The sequence below is a fragment of the Trichophyton benhamiae genome (assembly GCF_000151125.1).
Source record: "Trichophyton benhamiae CBS 112371 chromosome Unknown contig01989.5, whole genome shotgun sequence".
Classification (NCBI taxonomy): domain Eukaryota; kingdom Fungi; phylum Ascomycota; class Eurotiomycetes; order Onygenales; family Arthrodermataceae; genus Trichophyton; species Trichophyton benhamiae.
The window spans coordinates 220424-240959 of NW_003315112.1; the positions used below are offsets into that span (position 1 = coordinate 220424).

At 49.9% G+C, this 20536-nt stretch overlaps 10 protein-coding genes across 10 annotated transcripts; 4 read left to right on the forward strand and 6 right to left on the reverse strand.

Annotated features, from left to right (window-relative positions):
• Positions 1–401: 401 nt before the first annotated feature.
• Positions 402–1293, reverse strand: ARB_04788 (GATA transcription factor (AreB), putative; the record flags this gene model as incomplete). Its single annotated transcript, XM_003016453.1, has 2 exons — positions 402–995; positions 1189–1293. 2 exons carry the CDS (start codon positions 1291–1293, stop codon positions 402–404), a joined length of 699 nt encoding a protein of 232 aa, XP_003016499.1.
• Positions 1294–2814: 1521 nt separating this feature from the next.
• On the forward strand, positions 2815–5232 carry ARB_04789 (uncharacterized protein; the record flags this gene model as incomplete). Its single annotated transcript, XM_003016454.1, has 2 exons — positions 2815–4290; positions 4351–5232. The coding sequence occupies 2 exons, from the start codon at positions 2815–2817 to the stop codon at positions 5230–5232; spliced, it is 2358 nt and encodes a 785-aa protein (XP_003016500.1).
• Positions 5233–6200: 968 nt separating this feature from the next.
• On the forward strand, positions 6201–9764 carry ARB_04790 (uncharacterized protein; the record flags this gene model as incomplete). The annotated part of the gene is made up of 1 exon (XM_003016455.1): positions 6201–9764. The coding sequence occupies one exon, from the start codon at positions 6201–6203 to the stop codon at positions 9762–9764; it is 3564 nt and encodes a 1187-aa protein (XP_003016501.1).
• A 462-nt stretch (positions 9765–10226) lies between these two features.
• On the reverse strand, positions 10227–11078 carry ARB_04791 (uncharacterized protein; the record flags this gene model as incomplete). Its single annotated transcript, XM_003016456.1, has 3 exons — positions 10227–10283; positions 10454–10972; positions 11037–11078. The coding sequence occupies 3 exons, from the start codon at positions 11076–11078 to the stop codon at positions 10227–10229; spliced, it is 618 nt and encodes a 205-aa protein (XP_003016502.1).
• A 1201-nt stretch (positions 11079–12279) lies between these two features.
• Positions 12280–13525, reverse strand: ARB_04792 (uncharacterized protein; the record flags this gene model as incomplete). The annotated part of the gene is made up of 4 exons (XM_003016457.1): positions 12280–12401; positions 12554–12894; positions 12992–13072; positions 13176–13525. The coding sequence occupies 4 exons, from the start codon at positions 13523–13525 to the stop codon at positions 12280–12282; spliced, it is 894 nt and encodes a 297-aa protein (XP_003016503.1).
• A 544-nt stretch (positions 13526–14069) lies between these two features.
• Positions 14070–14798, reverse strand: ARB_04793 (uncharacterized protein; the record flags this gene model as incomplete). Its single annotated transcript, XM_003016458.1, has 3 exons — positions 14070–14241; positions 14315–14712; positions 14772–14798. 3 exons carry the CDS (start codon positions 14796–14798, stop codon positions 14070–14072), a joined length of 597 nt encoding a protein of 198 aa, XP_003016504.1.
• A 489-nt stretch (positions 14799–15287) lies between these two features.
• Positions 15288–15775, forward strand: ARB_04794 (uncharacterized protein; the record flags this gene model as incomplete). The annotated part of the gene is made up of 2 exons (XM_003016459.1): positions 15288–15419; positions 15446–15775. 2 exons carry the CDS (start codon positions 15288–15290, stop codon positions 15773–15775), a joined length of 462 nt encoding a protein of 153 aa, XP_003016505.1.
• A 292-nt stretch (positions 15776–16067) lies between these two features.
• Positions 16068–16553, reverse strand: ARB_04795 (uncharacterized protein; the record flags this gene model as incomplete). Its single annotated transcript, XM_003016460.1, has 1 exon — positions 16068–16553. The coding sequence occupies one exon, from the start codon at positions 16551–16553 to the stop codon at positions 16068–16070; it is 486 nt and encodes a 161-aa protein (XP_003016506.1).
• A 233-nt stretch (positions 16554–16786) lies between these two features.
• Positions 16787–18350, forward strand: ARB_04796 (RING finger domain protein, putative; the record flags this gene model as incomplete). Its single annotated transcript, XM_003016461.1, has 3 exons — positions 16787–16796; positions 16976–17552; positions 17624–18350. The coding sequence occupies 3 exons, from the start codon at positions 16787–16789 to the stop codon at positions 18348–18350; spliced, it is 1314 nt and encodes a 437-aa protein (XP_003016507.1).
• Positions 18351–18869: 519 nt separating this feature from the next.
• On the reverse strand, positions 18870–20358 carry ARB_04797 (uncharacterized protein; the record flags this gene model as incomplete). The annotated part of the gene is made up of 2 exons (XM_003016462.1): positions 18870–19632; positions 19700–20358. 2 exons carry the CDS (start codon positions 20356–20358, stop codon positions 18870–18872), a joined length of 1422 nt encoding a protein of 473 aa, XP_003016508.1.
• Between the last annotated feature and the right edge of the window lie 178 nt (positions 20359–20536).

A 20536-nucleotide genomic window follows, 5' to 3' on the forward strand; every position in this document is an offset into this window, starting at 1 on the left:
AGGCGTGAGATAATCTGCTGTAACGTAAAGAAAAGGGCCAACAGACAATAACAAGTATCGCGTACAAAGAGTCCATCCACAACTTGTGTGGAAGGGTGATTAGTGATATAAAAAGAGTTGAATGCCGCAGCATAAAACTCGTCCGTAGTAAAAATGACGAGGGGCATATAGAGTACAGAATTCCGGGAATTTTATAGAAGAATGAATCAAGGGTGTTGTGATATAAGAATAGCGAGAGGGATATTGACATCGAACGGACATCAACTTTCAAATTGAGGGGAAAAGTGCGAGAAGATAGAAAAAAAAAAGGGGGGGTGGGAGATATGAAAAAGAGGAGCCGGCAGGCGACAGTTCCGCATTGCGTGCCAACTAAGAATCAAAGACAAGAGAGAACTGACGTCCTAGACGTCCGCTGAAGACTTGTTGTCGACTTCGACCTTCTCTGGAGAGTCGGAAAGTCGACACCGTTTAGTTTGAGGTTCTACCGGCTCATCTTTAGATTGAGCCTGTTCCTGCCCGGATAAGCGACCTTCAAGTTCGCTTATCCTGCGTTTTAGTTCCTCTTCTCGCTTCTGTGCCTCTTTGAGTGACTGCCGTAGACGAGATTCTGAGTCTTGAAAAAGATCGTTTATCAATTCCAGCTCATTGACTCTGGTCTTTAAGGATGTGTTTGCAGCAACTAAGTTTTCATACGTCTGGGGACCCTCAAGATGGCGTTCGTTAGAAGACGTTGAGCCTGGAGACGGGTGTTGCAGCTGTAATGACGCAAAGTTCCCCGATGGGTTGAAGTTCGGGTCTGAGAGGCCAACGTTGTCAAACATGTTGTGAGAAGGGATACTAGTTGAGCCATGGAAATTAGGCGTGTCCGTTCGGGAGACTGGAGAATTTGAACCATCGGAACGGCCAGGAGAGAGCTTCCTGGAAGCACGAGCGTAGCCATATGGCGTAGTGCCGTCTGATCTTGGAGTAGCTTGGTTGTTTGCATCGGTATTGGCCTGAAATTGGGAGGTGGGTTAGACACTTAGTCCGATTACCGCGAGAAAAGAAAAAGTATTTAAGTACCTTTCGTTTTGGGCCTTGGCCCGAAGTTTTCACCCGATTGCGACTCTTTATCACATCTGTCTTCAGGTTCATGGGCCGCGGCCGGCCGTGGAGCTTTAGAAATAGGCCGCAGGCGTTACAAAGTACCGAGCCCATCTCGTCTCGGCGCCATAATGGAGTCTTGGAAGTACCGCAATTCTGGCAAACAGACTGCAATTGAACATGACCTTGGTTAGCTAGGGCCGTTGCCATGATATATATGGGTGCAAAGGGCTTATGGCGAAACGTTTACGCTGCAGAGACACCAAAACAAGAATGCAAAGAAGGTTCTGTAGCGCGCTTCGGAAGCTATCTCGAGTATGATAAGGTAGAAGAAAGTTGGAATGGAAGTTGGCGATAAGAAACGAAAAAAGGCGGTTTAATAACTGCCAAGCCATTTTTCTGACCCGGCTATTCCTAAATAGGAGAGCAGTTTACTGCAAGCCGCAGGGGGAAGATGCAGGTATATAAAAGCCAGAGTAGGGGACGGGAAGATGGTTTGTGGATATGGACTCATGGATTGGATGTGCTTGGTTATCTGAGGCTGTTGCATGGTGTGCTTACCGTGGTGCTTCCTTGTCCTCCATTGGTTGCGGTTGGCGCAGAGGTCGCATAGTTTACACTCTGGCTGGCATTATGGTTGCTGTTCGAGGTTTCCGCGTTATCATACGCCCTACGACAGTTACAACAGTCAGTATGTTTCAATATTAGGCTTATCTCGTCAGGTAATTGGAATGTAGTTGCATGGTGCTGCCAGCTTGATGATGAGATGCCGGTCCTTATCGGCGAGTTTCTCCTATCGACATACCGTATATAAGAGGTCTGATCAGAGGCAGCGGAGGCCAAAGCAGACAGTCCCGTAGCCGAAGGAGCGTATTCGGCCGTCGATGTCTCTGGATATTCGGCTGTTGCTGTTGTCGTGGCAGGAAAGGAATTTGGAGGAGGAGCTGTTGAGCTGGAATTATGGTAGGCTGTCGAGGACTCCGAGGCCTCAAACTTCATGGATGACGATCCATCGCCTTCCTGAGGCGACGTGAAGGCCGGAACATCTCGAACTTGCGAGGATGAGGACCGTAGAGCCGGGTCAATGGCGGATGTCCCGAGGGACAGGGGAGCTACTGCGGACGCCGTGGTGAACGATGTATATTGAGGCACTGGAGGCCTCAATCGCGGCAGAGAAAGGGAAGAAAAAGAAGGATAAGGGTAATTCGGGTTGAGGGTGAAAGAGAGAGATAGGAAATGGGATATGAATGGGCTGTTTTGATGGTGGTTGAAGATGGCTGGACGACGATGCAGAGCAAGCTGGACAAGGAAGACCGAAAAGATAAAGCGAAAGTCGCGATAAAAAAAAAGTTGTTATCAGGACCGATAAGTTGATTAGTCATATATGTATTTAGTGTAGTCATGTGGTTTATATGATGACTAAGAAGATTATTAATCTGACGTAACTTTTTTCTTTTTTAATTTACTTTGTTGTTCAGATCAAAAAAACTAAAGGCGTTTAAAAGGGGGAAAGGCCAGGCAAACGGATTTTCATCTCGCTCTCTCTTCTATTCCTTGCGTTGAATCGAAGGTAGTGGCATAGTCTGTGGGCTGTGCTCGAAGATAGACCGTTCCGACAGAATAAGCAATGTTTTAGACCGCTGGTTTGCTGCATCAGGGTCTCCAGTTTCAAATGCTGGACAAGCGCGCTCTCTGCCTAACTGATAACAACTCCTTTTGACCACCACAGCCATGGCGCCAAAACACCGTCCGGCGACTTCGGGCTACGCTCGTCTCTCCCAGGCAGATGCCCATGAGTATCTTGATGAGTCTGATGACGAAAACCAACGCCCGTTTCCATCGATATCGTCGAACTCTGGACGATTCGCCCCAATCCAGACACATGGCCTCAGACATGACAGCTCAGACGTATATTACAAGCGCCATCATGGGCGAAACCGGGCTCGCAGCAACTCCTCTGGAGTCGATATCAAGGCAATCAATATGCGGTTGGAGAAATGGGCTGAAGAAATTGCCTCAAAGTTCAAGATAAACCGAGTACACGGCAAGACCTCCGAAGAAGAAGAACTTGAAATACACCACTCCGTCTTCCAGCCCTTGGATGGCATCCGGCCAGTCACAGCAGCATCACTAGAATCCGCTGACCAAAATAACAGTGGCCGAATGACAAAGGCTGAGTTCGAGCAGGTCGTGGACAGTGTTAGGACGGCCATCGAGCTCGGTGTCCACCCAAAGATGATCTCGCAAGGTAGCTCCGGCAGTTACTTTGCGAGAAATGCTGAGGGGAAAGTCGTTGGAGTGTTTAAGCCAAAAGATGAGGAACCCTATGCCTCGCGAAACCCGAAATGGACTAAATGGATACATCGAAATCTGTTTCCATGCTGTTTCGGCCGTGCCTGTCTTATTCCCAACCTTTCCTATGTTTCGGAGGCTGCTGCATATGTCATTGACACTCAATTGCGAACACATCTCGTTCCTTACACTGATATCGTCTACCTTTCTTCAAAATCATTCCATTATGACTTTTGGGACCGACGGAAAGCTTGGTATGGTAGAAGACCTTTGCCTCCTAAAGTAGGAAGCTTTCAGGTCTTCTTGAAAGGCTTCAAAGATGCAAATGTATTCCTTAGAGAGCATCCTTGGCCTGATCAACCAACCACCGGTTTCCGTGCCGAAGATGCCCCTCGCAGGAAAAAAAGAGGATGGAACGATACCTGTACACCATCTGGTGCCCAGTCTGACGACGAGGATGGCGATGAAAACCGTCGGATGCTGGGAGCAAATACACCCCAGGACAATTCGGGCCATCACAAATTCCATTGGACTGAAAACCTGAAGCAGGGCTTCCGAGAAGAGCTTGAGAAACTCGTTATTTTGGACTACATTATGAGAAATACAGACCGTGGTCTTGATAACTGGATGATTAAAATCAACTGGAACACCGAAGAAGTTTCAATTGTCTCGGACCCTATTCGTCTAAATGAAACTGACCATCTGGGTGACGACGAACCGACTCCGCCTGCCCGCCCTGTTTCTGTAAACTCGCAAGGTAAACCCTCGCGCACAGCCCCCTATCGACGCCAGGATGCTATGACAGTATCTAGTCGCGCTGGAACACCATTGAATGCAGCAGAGCTGGCTCAGGCCACAATTTCAATCGGGGCCATCGATAACAGTTTATCCTGGCCCTGGAAACATCCTGATGCTGTAAGTGAACTTTACTTCCGCTTTTTTTCTAATACATCCAGTTACTAACAATGTAAATAGTGGCGCAGTTTTCCATTTGGTTGGCTCTTCCTCCCAGTTTCTCTTATTGGCCAACCGTTCTCTCAAAAAACTCGTGAACATTTCTTACCTCTTCTCACATCTACTGCTTGGTGGACGGAGACTCAAACCGCCCTGAGAGCTGTGTTTAGCCAAGACTCGGATTTCAAGGAAAGCATGTTTGCCCGACAAATCGCGGTCATGAAAGGCCAAGCATGGAATGTTGTTGAGACCCTGAAGCAGCGTGATCACGGACCTCTCGAACTTACCCGAAGAACCCGAGTATGTGTTTGGGATGACCTAGTGAACATCCCTGTGGCGATTCCACTCCGTGCCCCATCAACCGATGCTAATATGCATCGGGCGAACGGGAGGAGCCAACTCCATGAGGAAATGGATATTGGAGCCGCCATTACCCCAGAGCCTAGCACGCACGGCCATCGGGATCTATTGAGCTTCGGGTCACCCACAAATGAACTACCTAACCCTAACCGCTTCGAGCTGTCCCGTGACCGGGCATCGATGGACTCCAATGCTGCGGACGGCATAGTGAGTCCTAGGTCGCTCGACGCTTCTCGCCTTCGAAACATTGAGAATTTCGAAGAAGGCGGCCGGAAGCTGGCCACAAGCTGGGCCGCCACCGCCCCTAGACAACACGCCCATCATTCCAGGCGCAGATCGCACCTCGGCGGTAAATCGCCCACACATAAGAAACGCAACTCTCTCTCCCAACGCCGAGACAGTGCGTTTGACTTTGGTGCTGACGACCTCGAGGGTGACCTTGGATATGCCGCCGCTGAGGAAATGGACGGCCACGAACGCAAGGTGATCGTCGAAAGACTTGAAACAGTCAAGAGCAAAAACCCCGTCTTCACCTGGTGGTGATCCCCTCGTCTTCTATCTAACGGTTTCTTTCTTCCATTCATTATTTTTCTGGCCTCTTTATCCTCTCTAACGCCCTTTTTCCAGGAATGTATACATTTCTCGACCAGTTACCCCTTTCCCTCATATTCTATCAATATAATGGTTTTCCTTCTCCTGTCTATTTACATGCTATGTTTTCTTTTCACCGTTCACCCCTTCTACCTCTTATAAAAAGATCAAAATTGTTCTTTTCATGATACGTGCATGCGGAGTTTAGCGCTGTTGACTGTTGACTTGTGGCATAATTATACGCCTCTAATATGTGACCCATAATGTTCCCTTCGAAGTGTGTACTATTTCATTTTCATGGTGTTAACCATAGAAGCGACTCTTTTGGTTTCGTCGGATGGCCATCTCCTTTGACGCGCTTGAATGCGTTTTTCTTTTCTGCTGTACAATAATTTTATGGCATTTAAGGATGTTTGTTTCTATTTTTATCTTGGCCTTCTTTTATTACATAATTTATCACATGACCCGGAGGCGCTTGGTTTATCCGCGCTAGGCGCCCCAATCTTTTATCTTATCTTGCATGGAACTCGATCTTGGTGCGTCACTTTCACTTCCTTCAAGCCATATTAACTCGACATCGCTTTCAGCCTCGCCTTCATGCCTCGACTCAACCCACCGTGGGGGCAGAGTAAACGGAAAGACGCGTCTTGAGCGACCTCTTTGCTTGCTGTTTCACTTATCTTTTATCCCTCCAACTCGCCGCAACCTTCCTTCCAGGACGCAATCAGCCTATCTCTCTCTCTACGCAATATTACCTCTCACTCGATGGAACAACCTAGGCTGCAACCAAGTCCTTTTGGCAGTCACTTCACCAACAAGAGCCCTCAGTAGATTTTCATTCGCCGAGAATTCGCTCTTTCCTACATCCTCTTCCAACCACCCTCGAACTCACGCCGAGGTTTGAGATTCGACGCGCGACGATGAGCTACCCATCTGCAGCCCTCCTGCTAGACCCAAAGGCATATAAGAGACAGAATACAACTGGTAATATTTCACCTCTCGTTCATAAACCCAAAACTGGCTGTGAAATGGATGGTGGTCAAGCAGTCAGAACTCGACACTTGAGCGAGCCACCCATTTCGCAGCCTGTTGCACCACTTTCGATTTCTCGGAAGCGACAAGCAATAGATGATTTTCATTTGTTCGGAACTTCAGATACTTACACATATCTCAAAGGTCGACCTACCACAGGGAATAATAACAAACCTCCTGATTCTCCGGGACTTTCTGCATCTGAAGCTCCCCCTGGAACATCCTTTGACCCAAAGCTTCTCCTCCAGCCTCGACAATTCAAATTCCCGACAAGGCCTTTCCCGAATTCGAACCACTCTCAAGACTCGAATAGTTCAACCCGTAGCCGCAATGGAACCAAGACTCCTACAAACACGAACTCCAGTACGTCAGTGACGGGAAATTTGCCGCTGGAGTCAAACAAGGCACCAGCAGCAGCGCACAGCAATATGATTGAGGACATATACGGGATTCAAAGACGGGAGAACCAGCCACAGAAACGAGTCAAAGTCGATAAAGGGTCTTCCACAGGCACTAACGGTGGGCCAGATGCAAGATTCTCGGGTACTAGCAGCTCGGCTCTTGGAAGCTACATGAAAGAAAAGCCGGATGATAGTGGAGCTACTGTCACTGCAAACAACCCAATTGACCTTACTGCAGGTAAGTCTGGAGTATTCACTTACGGCGAGACGAAGATAACTGAATTGACAATAATCTTAGAAAAAGACGATAGGAACGATGATGATGTCATTTTTGTTGCGAATAAGGAGAAAGGCGCCGAAGAAGTGTGCTATGGGAAGATCGAGGGCGCAACAGTACACGTGCATATGATTCCAGCCCTTCCCAAATCTGCGTTTGGTGCGACCGCATCAAGTTGGCCGTCTATACGCTGTCAATTGGTACGGACGAGAAGTCACAATATAACTATTGATGTCCGCGATGTGGCTGGAAATTCTTTTGGAGTTTTAGATAAACATGTTTCTGTGGCTTTGGCGCCTCTACTTGATATGACATTCGATCTAAGAACCCAAGCCCGTCTTGATGCACGCCGGAGACAGCCAGATGAGCAGCCTGGCCAGGCCTGCTCTGAAATATTCCGCATCTCGATCAATCTATATGGCCCGAGACGGATTGCTGATACCATCGGCCGTGTTTTAAGCCAGAAGAATATTTGGCTCGGGATACCTAATTCAGTTGAAGCTGGCATTGCGACTTACAATCCTCATGCTGAAAGGCGTCGATTAATGGCAGCTGCATCACAGCAACAACAACCTCAGCAAACGCCCAGATATGCTGTTCAATCCGAAGTTCGCACAGCAGAAGAAATTAGCAGTGCCGTTACGAAAATGTTTGACCAGCTCCAGAGTGCCCAGAATCTCCCTGAAATGGAAACCCCTGACTTACTAGAGACTCAATTACTTCCACATCAAAAACAGGCCCTCGGATTTATGATGGAAAAAGAGAAACCACGCAAAATAAGCACAAACGAAGCGGAAAACAACTCACTCTGGAGAATTGAACAAAAGGGAAATGGACGACGAGTTTATCGTGAGATCATCAGTGGCGTAACCCTTGCAGCAGAACCTCCACAGGTCCTAGGTGGTCTACTGGCAGATATGATGGGACTGGGCAAGACTTTAAGCATTTTATCCCTCGTATGCTCGTCTCTGTCGGATGCTACGGCTTGGGCATGTGAAAAGCCTGCAGACCCATCCTTGATAAACGCAAAAACTACCCTCTTGGTATCTCCTCTCAGTGCTGTCGGCAATTGGGTAAGCCAGATTAAAGAGCATATCAAGGACGGTGCTCTTTCATACTATGTTTTCCATGGACCGAATCGAACAGAGGACCCGAAGGAGTTAGCACGGTATGACATTGTCATCACTACATACACTACTATTTTAAGTGATGTGTCCGGTAAAAGCTCTAAGAGAGGTACGAGCCCGCTTGTGCGAATGAACATGTTCCGCATTGTTCTTGATGAAGCGCATATTATTCGAGAGCAGAATGCGGCTCAAAGTCAAGCTATATTTCAGCTCAACGCGCAACGGCGATGGTCTGTCACCGGAACTCCAATCCAGAACAGACTTGAAGACCTGGGAGCGGTGCTGAAGTTCCTGAGGCTATCACCTTATGATGAACGAGGCCGATTTGCATCACATATAGTTTCACCTTTCAAAACCGAGAATCCCAACGCTATCACCAACCTGCGTGTGCTGGTTGATTCATTTACTCTTCGTAGAGTAAAGGACCGTATCAATTTGCCTGCTCGACATGACAAGACCGTGATGCTTACTTTCACTGAGCAAGAGAAGAGACTCCATGATTTCTTCAAGAAGGAATCCAATGTCATGATGAATGTTGTTGCTTCAGAAACTCGCGGCAAGGCGACTGGTAAAATGTACCATATTGTCTTGAAGGCCATGATGGTGCTCCGGCAAATCTGCGCCCACGGCAAGGAACTATTGGACAAGGAAGATCGGGAACGTTTCCGAGGACTTACTGCAAACGACGCCATCGATATTGAGGAGCTGGATGACGACCATTCTACCACAGCTGCTAGTCGAAAGGCGTACGAGATGTTGTCGTTGATGAAGGAATCATCAGCTGATACCTGTGCTCGTTGTTCAAACTACATTACCTTGCAGTCCGACGACAGTCCCGGTCCCTGTGATAAAAATGCCATGGTAGCAGCCATTCTGCCCTGCTACGATATTTTGTGTGCCGATTGCTTTGTCCCCATTGCACCTAGACTGGATGAACTAGCTGGCAAACCCGTACAAGTTTCTTGCAGTTTTTGCAACTCCGTGATAGCTCCGGCTTACTCTGTCATCACCACGGCAGGGTTCGAAGAATATCAAGCCTCGCTACTCGACAACAAAAAGAACCGCAAACAGACTAAAGAATTCGGGCTTTACGAAGGGCCTCACACAAAGACAAAAGCTTTGATTTCGCACCTTTTAGACACGGCTGAGGATAACAAGAAATCCTCCTGCCAACCGCCGATCAAAAGTGTTATATTTTCTGCTTGGACATCGCATCTTGATTTGATAGAGATTGCTCTCGAGGAGAATGGGTTGACGGGTTATACCCGCCTAGACGGCACCATGTCCCTGAAGCAACGAAATGCATCCATCGAAACCTTTTCGACAGACGATAATGTTACGATCCTTCTGGTAACCATTGGAGCTGGCGGAGTCGGACTCAACCTAACTGCTGGCTCGATGGTTTACATCATGGAACCACAGTACAATCCCGCGGCTATTGCCCAAGCGGTCGACCGTGTGCATCGAATTGGTCAGACGAGAGAAGTCACCACCATACAATTCATAATGAACGATAGCATTGAAGAGAAGATCACTGAGCTGGCCAAGCGGAAGCAGAAACTTGCTGATATGAGCTTGAATAGAAAGATGGATAGGCGCGAGCTTCAAAAGGAGAGGCTTGAGGAATACAGAAGCCTCTTCAAGTGAATGCCTGCTTTATCACACCAGTGCTCCATCCAATGCTACTTCACCAGCTTTCTCACATTTCCTCTTTTTTTTCTCATGTCTTTTTTACACGACCCCTTTTACGACCAATCTAGATGCCAATTTTGGTCCCCTTTCGGGCTTAATGGCAGGATTTACGACTAAATGAAAAACAGCATCGGAGACTGGAGTTAGCTTGAGAATTCAATGGTTTTTATTTGGAGGAAATTTCCCCCGGCAGTGATGAAATCTGCTTTAATGTCTTCATAGTATTACCCCCTTTCCCCCCAATCCCCCTTTAACCCTTTCGATACCCCCCTTTACTTGTTATATGTTACCAACACTTCATTTTCTGTTTAACTATCAAATCTTGCGCCTTTTTTTACAATGAACCGAGTTCCCTCTCTGCAAGTTCTCCGTTGATTACCAGACATCATAATGAAATGCCGAATAGCGGTCTTAAGATTACCACACAGCAGCCATCGGGTTCCCCTTTGGCAATTCTTCAAATACTCCGTTTCGCTGACAATATTTCCTGAAAAGGGCCATTTGGTTTTCATACGTATACAGACAATTAGCTGTATAAATCACAGGGGTATCGTAATATTAAAAAAATACATATCGAATCAAAGCATACCCGCTTCAAAGAATCTCCCAACAGCGAAGGGTATTTATTATATCCCCCGACTAACAGCTTCCAGCAGATCGTCAACCCTTTCTGCGAGTTTCTTCATCTGCTTCCGTTTCCGTCTGCGTACCCTTTCCGCCTCCCGTAACTCATCTGCAAGCTGCCGTATCCTGGCTTCTTGCTCTGCCTCACTGCTCCCTATGCCAGGAAGCACGCTAATGAGATATTCGATCTGCTGCTCTTTTATAATCAAATCTCTAGCCAGCTCTCTCTGTCGCTGGGCAAATGTATTCGGCGAATCAGGCCGTGGTGGGAGATCCTTGTTCTGATCTTGTGCTCCTCCAGAGCCCTCTCCTCCTTGCTGCTGCTGCTGTTGCTGTTGCTGCTGGGGAGTCTGGTCTTTTTGGTCTTGTACTTGCGCTTGACCCGAGGCCGGCTGAGCGGCTGGAGTGTTTGGCGGCGCGTTCTTTGGAATTTTCTTCAGCTGCGGGATTGCGGTTGGGACGTTTGGGGGAGGTATGGCGGGCGAGTGGTCATGGTAGGTAGTGAGATAGCAGAGCGTAGCGTAGAACTGGGTCGCCAACTACATAGCAGCATTAGTATCTTGTCTCTTCGCATATAGCTAGCCATGATAGTCCCTTTCGTACCTGATCAAGACATGTTTGAAGCTGCGTGAGGATGTCTGCCATGGCGCTCGAGCTCGCCGGGTGCAGTCGCAAGAGGTCTGTCGTCGCGCAACCAACCGTTTAACGGTTATAAACCGACCAGCGCAGTGGTTTCTGTATATTCAAGCTCGAGAAAGAGGCAGCGCAGTGGTAGCAGCAGTTGTCGAGTGGCTATTCGTGTTGAGCGGCGCTGCGTGAAGGAAAGCGAAGAAAGAGTGAGAGCGAGAGCGCAAAAGATAACTAAGTTGAAGGCAAAAAAAAGCTTCAACCAAACAAAGCTTCAGCAACCGCAAACACGCCATGCTCTGCACAAGAACAGCTCCACGATGCTACGGAACACACATCTACAGCTTAAAGGCACTATACCCAAGGCCGTTTTCGACTGAGAAGCCTTCACTGCCTGTGCCGCCAGCTTCTGCGACCTCGCAGCACAATGACCTGCGCTCGTTCCTGGACTACGCGGAGAGAACCTCGCTCTCGCGACAGAGCACAACCTACGTGGGGACGCTGTACGAGTATACGGTGCAGCAGAGCCTGAAGAGACACCGCATCGACCTCACTCGCATCGGGGGCCGTGCAGACTGCGGCATTGATCTTGTTGGGACATGGTCTCTGCCGCCGTTGAGGTCGACGTCGACGTCGACAGCTGCTCAGCCGCTACGAATACTGGTGCAGTGCAAGGCCGTCAAGACAAAGGTCGGGCCGAACCTGATACGCGAGCTTGAAGGGACGTTTTCTGGAGCACCTGTGGGCTGGAGGGGGGAGGGGATACTGGGGATGTTGGTTAGTACGCGGGAGGCTACGAAGGGGGTTCGAGACGCGCTGGTCAAGAGTCGATATCCGTTGATCTGGGCTCTGGCAGAGCTGGACGGATCGATGCGGCAGTTCCTGTGGAACAGGAGGGCTGCTGAAGTTGGGCTGGAGGGTTTAGGGGTGCAGATCAGACACGGGGGAGAGACGGACCCCATGAAGAAGACTGTTGTCTTAACTTGGAACGGAGAGGAGATAGGGCCAGAGGTCTTGAACACGGGTTGATACATTGTTGATTCGGCTATATACATCCACCAATGGGCCATGATGTCTCTGACGGGACTTCTTGAATCCAACCACAGCCTTATCCACTTCAAACTACAGCTGACAGCCGTTCTATAGCTGCGATCCATGAGGTCATGGCTACAGATAACTAGCTCAACGAACAGCAGACTCTACGCCTCAAGTTCAGATGTCATTGATTCCAGCCTGGCTTGGGCCATCCGTTCTCGCCTCCGCCCTTCTCCGGCCAGCCATCCGGGACAGCTGCATAAGTAGGCAGGACATACTGCTTCTCACACCTGGCCGCCGTGCACTCTAGATTACACAGGCCAAACGTGAAGCAGTAGCATTCCCCGGCCGGCGGGCAGTATACCGGTTTCTTCTGCATGATTACTGTCAAACATAAGCCAGTTAGTATACGAGACCTGTTGAACAAAGCACGAAACAGATAGAGAAAATATACATACTGTGCCACATGTACTCCATGATTCTCCCGCTGATATCGTCAGGCAGGTTGGTCTCGACAAGCCATTTCCGAATGCGCTCATAGTCCGCCTTGGGCCGCAGCATGACCTGTTCCCGTGTAGCAGCAAACTGGGACGAGCATGTCGCACCCACCTCTGCAGGCACTTCGGTACCGGGGAATAACGTCTTGAAGGCGGCTGCAAAGGCGAGCTCGGTCTGCTGGCGAACTATGGGCCCTTCGTCAACGGGCTTTAGCGGATGCAGTTCCACGGGACAGCCTGGTACCCAGGTACATCTCAGTGGCGCATATCCCGTCTTGACCACTGCCTGAAGCTGTAGCTTGCTGATAACCGACGCACCGTCTGCGGGCGTAGAAGAAGTAGTCGTTTAGCGCCATCTGCACCACCTGTCCGCCCAGCCGGTCCATGGTCTGTACATACCGTACATTGGGTCGTCGTTGTGCCATTGGTACCGCCGTCCATGCATGAATATCATAAAGTCTGGCAGCGAGTCGTATCGATCTATGATATACCTGAGACAGTAAACAAGCAAACATCAGCCCGATGTCTCGAGTTTTTGACTACGACGGTAATTAATTATAAATAAAAACGGCTTGAGGCTCACGTCAAATACACCATGGCCTCCCTCCCCTTGTTCACAGGCACAGAGAGGCCAGAATTGCTCGCAGCATCACCGTCGGCGACGTAGATATTCGCCTTCCAGCCCGCCAGTTGCTCCCGTATCCACGCAGTGTCGTCGGCCTTGACGCTGGCGACGACCAGCTCCCTCGACGCTGTGGCTAGCTTGCTGGAGCCCGGTTTCTGCGGCTGCTGCTGTTGCGAGCTCGAGAGGCCATGGGTTCTGCTCGGTGGCTCTCTGAAGAAGAGGAAGTAGAGGGTGAAGACGGTGGTGATGGACACGAGGATGAACAGCTGGTTGATGCGCTGGGCCTGCCGCGGTCGATGGACAGGCATAGCTTGGTCTCGCTCGTCAGGCGGTCATTGAACTGCTCTATAGGTGTTTCAGCAGGCTGCGTCTCCTCATCGCCGCCGCCGGACGTTTGCTGGGTGCTGCTCGTTGGTTGTGCGCGGGTTGGGGTTGTTTCGCTGCAGATTTTGTGGCTTTCTTTTTGGATGATCTCCGGCTTGTGATGTCGACGACGGTGGGACAGGCAGCGATGCTAGGCAAAGATAATTGCTCCGGCAGAGGCGTGAATACACAGGTGAAATAGGAATCTGTGGCCTGTCGAGGCGTGTTCTCGAGAAGACACGCAGCTGGCGGTTGTCTCTGGTCTATATAGATCGATCGTATGTGGCTTGAACTCACGCGAGCAGGCAATAGTTAATAGAGTAAATAATAAATACTACAAAAGACAATACAAAAAATAGATAAATACAAAACAGCGCCAAAAAAAAAATTCCTCCGTGGGTATCAAAACGAGGCCAACTCCGTCCGGGTCATATGTGTTTCGTGATTGCTGTGGGCTGATATCACATCCGGTCGTGCGAGGTCCCTGAACTACATGGCCTGCCAGAAGTAGTTCGCATAGAAGAACCGTGAGAACTTGGGGTCGATGTTGACGACGTGGACGTCTCCCTTTCGGCTGTTGCGGATGATAGCCTTGTTGTAGTTCCCTGCCTCGTCCGTGTCGACATCGATGCCCAGGGACCGGTATATCTTGAGCCGTAGTCTACCACCCAAACGGTCAGTATGCATTCCCGGAAGTCATTCAAAGCCAAAGACAGAAGAAGCAAGCCTCTTACATGGTAGCATCGTCGGCCTCGCGTTCTCGCCTGGCATGCTCGTCCCCCTCGAGGCCCTGCGCGTCCAGCTCCGCCAGCCGGGCCTTCAGCGACTCCAGCTGGGCCTCCAGCCGCTCGCTCTCGATCTCCAGCTCAGACGCAGCCTTTGCTATGCGGAACTTCTCGGTGTCCAGCTCGACGATGGACGCAGCATGGCGGGCGGGATCATGCGACTCGACGGTCTCCTTGTGCTGGGCGTTGAGCGTGCTGAGCTGCCGCGAGAGCTTCCGCAGCGAGTTCTCGACCTCCTGGAAGCGCAGCTCCCGCGACTGCTGCAGAGACGAGAGCGAGTCGTTGATCCGAGCCAGCGCAAGCTTGTCCGGCTGGATGTTGAAGTTGGTTATTGTATGGTGGATGAGCTGTAGAGAAACCGTCAGCCACGCGCACATCGGCCGTAGAATCCATCCAGGAGCCTTACAGTAGCGGGATCCTCCTCCAGCAGCATCGTGAGCGGCGTTTTAGACGTCTTTTCACTGTTATACTGCTGTCAATCGCGTCTTGTTGTCTGCGTCCCGCCGGCGTTGTGATGTTGATGCTGATGTTGACGTCGATGTTGACGTTTTCGGTTGTTGCAGCAACTTCAGCTATTTTTTTCTTCCTCCCCGCAAGCCGGAAAGACGCCACGGACAACACTCAACGCCAGCACCAGCACCGGCTCCGGCTTCTTCGACGACGGCATCTAGAGCGAGAGACCTCTGACTTGCGGTGTTTGCCTCTTGCGCAGAGACGCTTTTTTCCACGCAGAAACAGGCCCGATGATGGCTTCGCTACCTTGTACGTGGCTATGCAGACCTCCAGGCTCCCGCATTCCAGCAGCTTGCTAACCCAGGTTTGCCCTATATAAAGACGCCGCGGACGCTGAAAGGTCAGTAAGACAAGCCTCTACACGCTGCCAGTTGTGTGAGCAGACCAGCAGACTGACAGATAACCCGCCATGGACAGTCCTCTCAAGCCCGCAGAGCTGCAGGTCCTGCGCGCCCAGTACGAGAAAGAGGGCGAATACGTCGGCGTCCAGACCAAGTTCAACTACGCCTGGGTGTGTTCTCTCTCTCTCTCGCTGCCCGTTGTAGGTCCCAGCTAACGTCTGTACAGGGCCTGATAAAATCGAATTCCCGGCCGGAGCAGCAGGAGGGCACCCGGCTGCTGTCTGAGATCTTCCGCACCGCCCCCGAGCGTCGACGAGAGTGCCTCTACTACCTCGCCCTCGGCAACTTCAAGCTGGGCAACTACGGAGAGGCTCGCCGGTACAACGACCTCCTGCTCGAGCACGAGCCGAACAACATGCAGTCGGCCAGCCTGCGCACCCTGATCGATGACAAGGTCGCCAAAGAGGGCCTCATGGGTGCCGCCATCATCGGCGGTGTCGCCGTCGCTGCGGGCTTGATCGGCGGCCTCATCATGAGAGGAGCCAGAAAGCGATGAACATAGATACTTTATGACGGTCTCTTTTTTACATTTCTTTGGTGCTTTCATGGCCTTCTTTCTTTTTTTTGTACTATCTCGACTACAGCTACTTTTATCCTCGGCTGTGCTTTTGTTTTTGTTGGCAGGCATTCGGAAGGGCGTTCTGTTGGCTTTTTGAAGACCCAGTCTCTCCTCATGGTACACAGCGCTTAATGAAGACTTCATTCACCTTTTTTTTGACTTGACTTCCGGCCTTCTTTCAGGCCTTTTTTTTCTATTATATTTGATATCAATCAGAATTTTGATATCTTCATCTTCTTGCAGTGAAAGTCTGCTGACTAAGCAACGACGTCATCTTCTTTTCTTTCTGCGCCGGAAGAAAAAAGAACAAACAAGCAAACGCAAAGGAAAAGGCAGAGCAAAGCGAAGAGACGGAGAAACGAAAGCAGAGAAGCAGAGAAAGCAGAGAAAGAGGGTGAAAGAAGTGAAAGCAGCGGAGAGCAGAAGACGCAGCAGAAGCGAGACGAAGCTTCGCGAACCTCCGAAGACCCTCGGCCTGCATCGACTGATCGATCACTGGGCCAGCCCAAGCCCCCGTCGTCATCGCCGGCCGTTTGTCCTTTTGCGCATCACCAAACTTGTTCCTCTGGCCACCGACAGCCCTCCGGATACGCTCAGCCACCCGAGCAGAGGCTCCCTGCTTTTCCGTCCACGCTGTTGACAGCTCGATCTCCCTGCTCGCTGGCCCCGATAGACACCCTGTTGCATCCTCCCCCGCGAGCAAACCCGCATTCATTTTCGCTATAAATACGAAATTCTAGAACCACCCAGCGTTCGTGGGCCGCTTCACTCTATAATACCGCATGCTGCCCCGCTGACGGTCACTCACATCCATCTTCCGGTCCTCCATTTCCTTCTAACGGTTGGAGCGTTCAGTCTATACTGAATTTATTTCAAGCTTGAAAAAGGGGGCTGGCTCCCGCCTTTTTTACCGCCTCGGTGCCCACCAGTTCATCGCTCTCAGCAACCATGGCTGATCGTGTGCCGGGAGATCGAATCTTCTGCCATGAGTGTGAGCATGTGTGGCCCCGGGAATCCCATGGACTGACCTGTCCGCGCTGTCAATCAGAGTTTGTTGAAATAGTAAGCATATCTACTCTTTTTTTTCCCTTTCAGCCATGTCGATAAAAAAAAAAAAGGCTTCTCTGTATTGATCAGCTCACGCTAACAATAACATCCAGCTTGATGAAAATCAGACTATTCATGAAACCATACATGGAAACAACCAGGATGCCGATAATACAGGCAACAATACTCCTGGAGGTCAACAACAGCAGTCCCCTCGTAATGCATCCGCCGAAGCCGATGGTGCTATGCAGGTAGATAGCCACCCTATCTTTGATACATTCAACTCTTTCAACTCACCCAGGCGCGTTACCCGCCATCACTACCAATCCCCAGACGGTAGCTTCCAGTTTACGAGCACTACTATCAGATCTCCCGATGGCAGAGGTATTGGCGGAGGCATCAGAATGGGAATGGCCACCGGCCCCGCAGCTGGAGAGGACGCCCTCGGACCCTTGTTTCGCACCTTCAATACAATATTGCGGGGGATAGCCGAAACACAGCCCAACAGAGGAGGAATACCACCGGGCTATGGCACCCAGAGTCCAAGTAATGACCAAGCAAATAATTATCGGGACTCCAACCCCCCAGAGATCTTAGGCGGAGGTTTATATCCGCGAGACGCAGATCGTGCACAGCGCAATGCGGAACCAGTACTAAACATTAACGAGTAAGTCCATCCAGACTCTCTTGTACCATACCTCTCAAGAGCGACCCAGCCTAACTATTATTTCTCTCCAGTATTCTGGCCATTATGCATGGCGCTGCCAATCCAAACTACCGAGGAGGAGGGATGCCCATCTTACACCCCATTGCCGCTCTCTCCCAAGCTTTAGGGATGCAACACCACGGTGACGCCGTCTATTCTCAAGAAGAGCTCGACCGCGTGATCTCTCAACTGGTAGACCAGAACATAAATGGAAATGCTCCTCCACCAGCATCCGCAGACGCCATCCGATCTCTCCCAAAGGTCAAAGTCGACAAATCCATGCTAGGCAGCGAGAACAAGGCCGAATGCTCCATCTGTATGGATAACGTCGAATTGGACACAGAAGTCTCTATGTTACCCTGCAAACACTGGTTTCATGAGTCCTGTATCACCGCTTGGTTAAACGAACATGACACATGCCCGCACTGCCGACAGGGAATCATGGCAACCTACCAACAGACTCACGGAGGATCCCAGCAACAACAACAGCAACAACAACAGCAGCAGCAGCAGGGTCAGAATACACAAGGTTCTACAAACGGATCTATTGGAAGTTCCAGCAACCCCATTGTTATCCCCTCAGGCTCTGCACAGGGTCAATCATCTAGCACGTCAGATATGTCTCAAAGAGTTGACCGGCCTAGCCGATCTTTGTTAGATCCACCTGGTGCGCCACCTCAAAGATCTAACTCAGATAACAACTCTGGCGGTGGTTTAGCCGGGTGGATGAGATACCATTTTGGAGGAGGCACTTCCTGATAACCCCGGGGCAATTCAACATTCCAACTCACATCTCTTTTTCTTTCCTTCCTCCCTTACTTCTTCCATATACTATTATACCCCAAGGATGACTTCATGAATTTCCCTTCGCACCTTTTTTTCCTTTTCATTTTTCAACGGCATCACAAAATTCGGATTTGAGGGATGGGGGTTACGAGGCTTTTGATGATTTTCTTTAACTTTTTACTGGTTCTTGTTCGGATATTCTTATAGCTCTGGCATTCTCACCATCATGGGATGGAACTGGTGTTGTTCCCCTTTTACTTGTATCTCCTCATTGCTAATAGGTGTTTCCTTATACTCCAAAATCGTGTTTTTAACGAGCCAACACCTCGAAGAAAGCAAGTCTAATGATAAATTCAGCTTTTACTCCTAATGATCTGTATAAACATTGTAACCAAATATTCAATATCTACCACATATATAGCCGTCATTCTTTGTCGAAATCTTTACCACCGCCTGAACCCCTAGACCTGAAATATAAAATAACCAACCACCCTATAGCTTCGGATTGATGTCCAGACTGGCCATACCACCCTGAATAGCTAGCTCTTCAAAGATTTTCTTGAACGCACTAGCCAGCCACTCAAAATCACTTACCTCAAGGTATACCTGGGCACTAAGCCTCGTCCAAATCGACCCAGCATGCACATAGCAAGGAGACATCGTACTATGCTTCAGTACCAGCCTCTGTTCCATCGCCCTGCACGTAGGCACCGCATCCGCCATTCGAACAACAGGCCATTCAGCCTTCACTAGCTTCCCCTGCGGCACATTCTGATCATCTACAAGCGTAATCGGCAACCGCACGTTAGCAAACGCGCATTTACGGAATTCACTTCTTTTCTCCTTTGTGACGTCCAGGTCGCCTCCTGAGGAGCAGAATTCACTAAGCACGTCTGTGCCCCAGATCCCGGCCACACGGTTCCCTGCCTCAAAGGCAAGGGTCTGGCAATACTGCATGATCTTCTCTTCGCCGCCGCATACTTCCTGGCGGTACTTGATAGCGTCAGGGACACAAAGGTAGGGCAAGTCGTCGTTTGTGCCGATGAATTCAAATTGTAGTTCGAAATCCGACTGGGTAAAGAAGGCGTCTATAGGTTTAGCGAAGGGTTCATCTTCCTCGCCCAACTCTGAGCCTGTCTTCATGATTCCTGGCACTGGCACGAATCCGTGGGAGGTTGGTATAGTTGTGCGGATGAGATGCTGGTTGCGTTGCGGGACGTAGAACACTGCGCATCCACGGGGGACGAAAAGCCATCTGCATACGAAGTTAGCACACTGCTGCGTGAAATCTAGCTAGGGCTTGAAACCGTAGGTATACTTACTTGTGACAATTGCTGACGAAAAAGTCCGGATCCAACTTGCCCAGGTCAAGGGGTATTTGACCCACACCATGAGCACCGTCGATACAGCTCAGGATGCCTTCTTTCCTACACACCTCCGTGAGCTTCTCGAATGGCAGCCTTATTCCAGGACTGCTAACTATGGTATCAAAAACAGCGATCTTGACGTTCAATCCTTCACTGCGTGCCTTGGTTACGGTATCCATGAACCGCTGCACCAGTTTGTCATGGCTAATTGGAAACTCATATTTGACCTTACGGGCCCGAACAGGAGTCGTTTCCGCCAGTGAGGCAATCAGCTTCTCCACTGCACCGTACACGGTAGAGAAGTAGACTATGACATCACCTGGTTGGTAGACAAGGTTCCTCAGCACCGTATTCACGCCCGTGGTGGCATTCTTGACGAACACGGTAGAGTCGACGGGTGTGTTCAGCAGCGAGCCCAGGGCCTTGCGAGACTCAAGCAAGTAGAATGCCAGCTCGAAACGGAGGAATCGGTCTGGACTCGCTTCAAACTTGTCCTGCAGTTCGCGGAACTTGTTTAATACGGCAATGGGATATGTCCCGAACGAACCTGGGAGGTTTATGTCAGAATCGCCCAATTGAGCATACAAAGAGAGAGGTATCACTTTATTTACCATGGTTCAGGTTCCTGAAGGTCCGATCAATGGGGAAGTCCTGCAGTAGGGAATTGCCGAGTGCTTTGGGTTGATATGAGCCCATGTTGGTAACACTGCTTTCAGTAATATATATAGAAATAATCAGCTATATAGATCTGAGGAAGTAGTTATATAGTTGGATTGCCCTGTCAACTGCAAT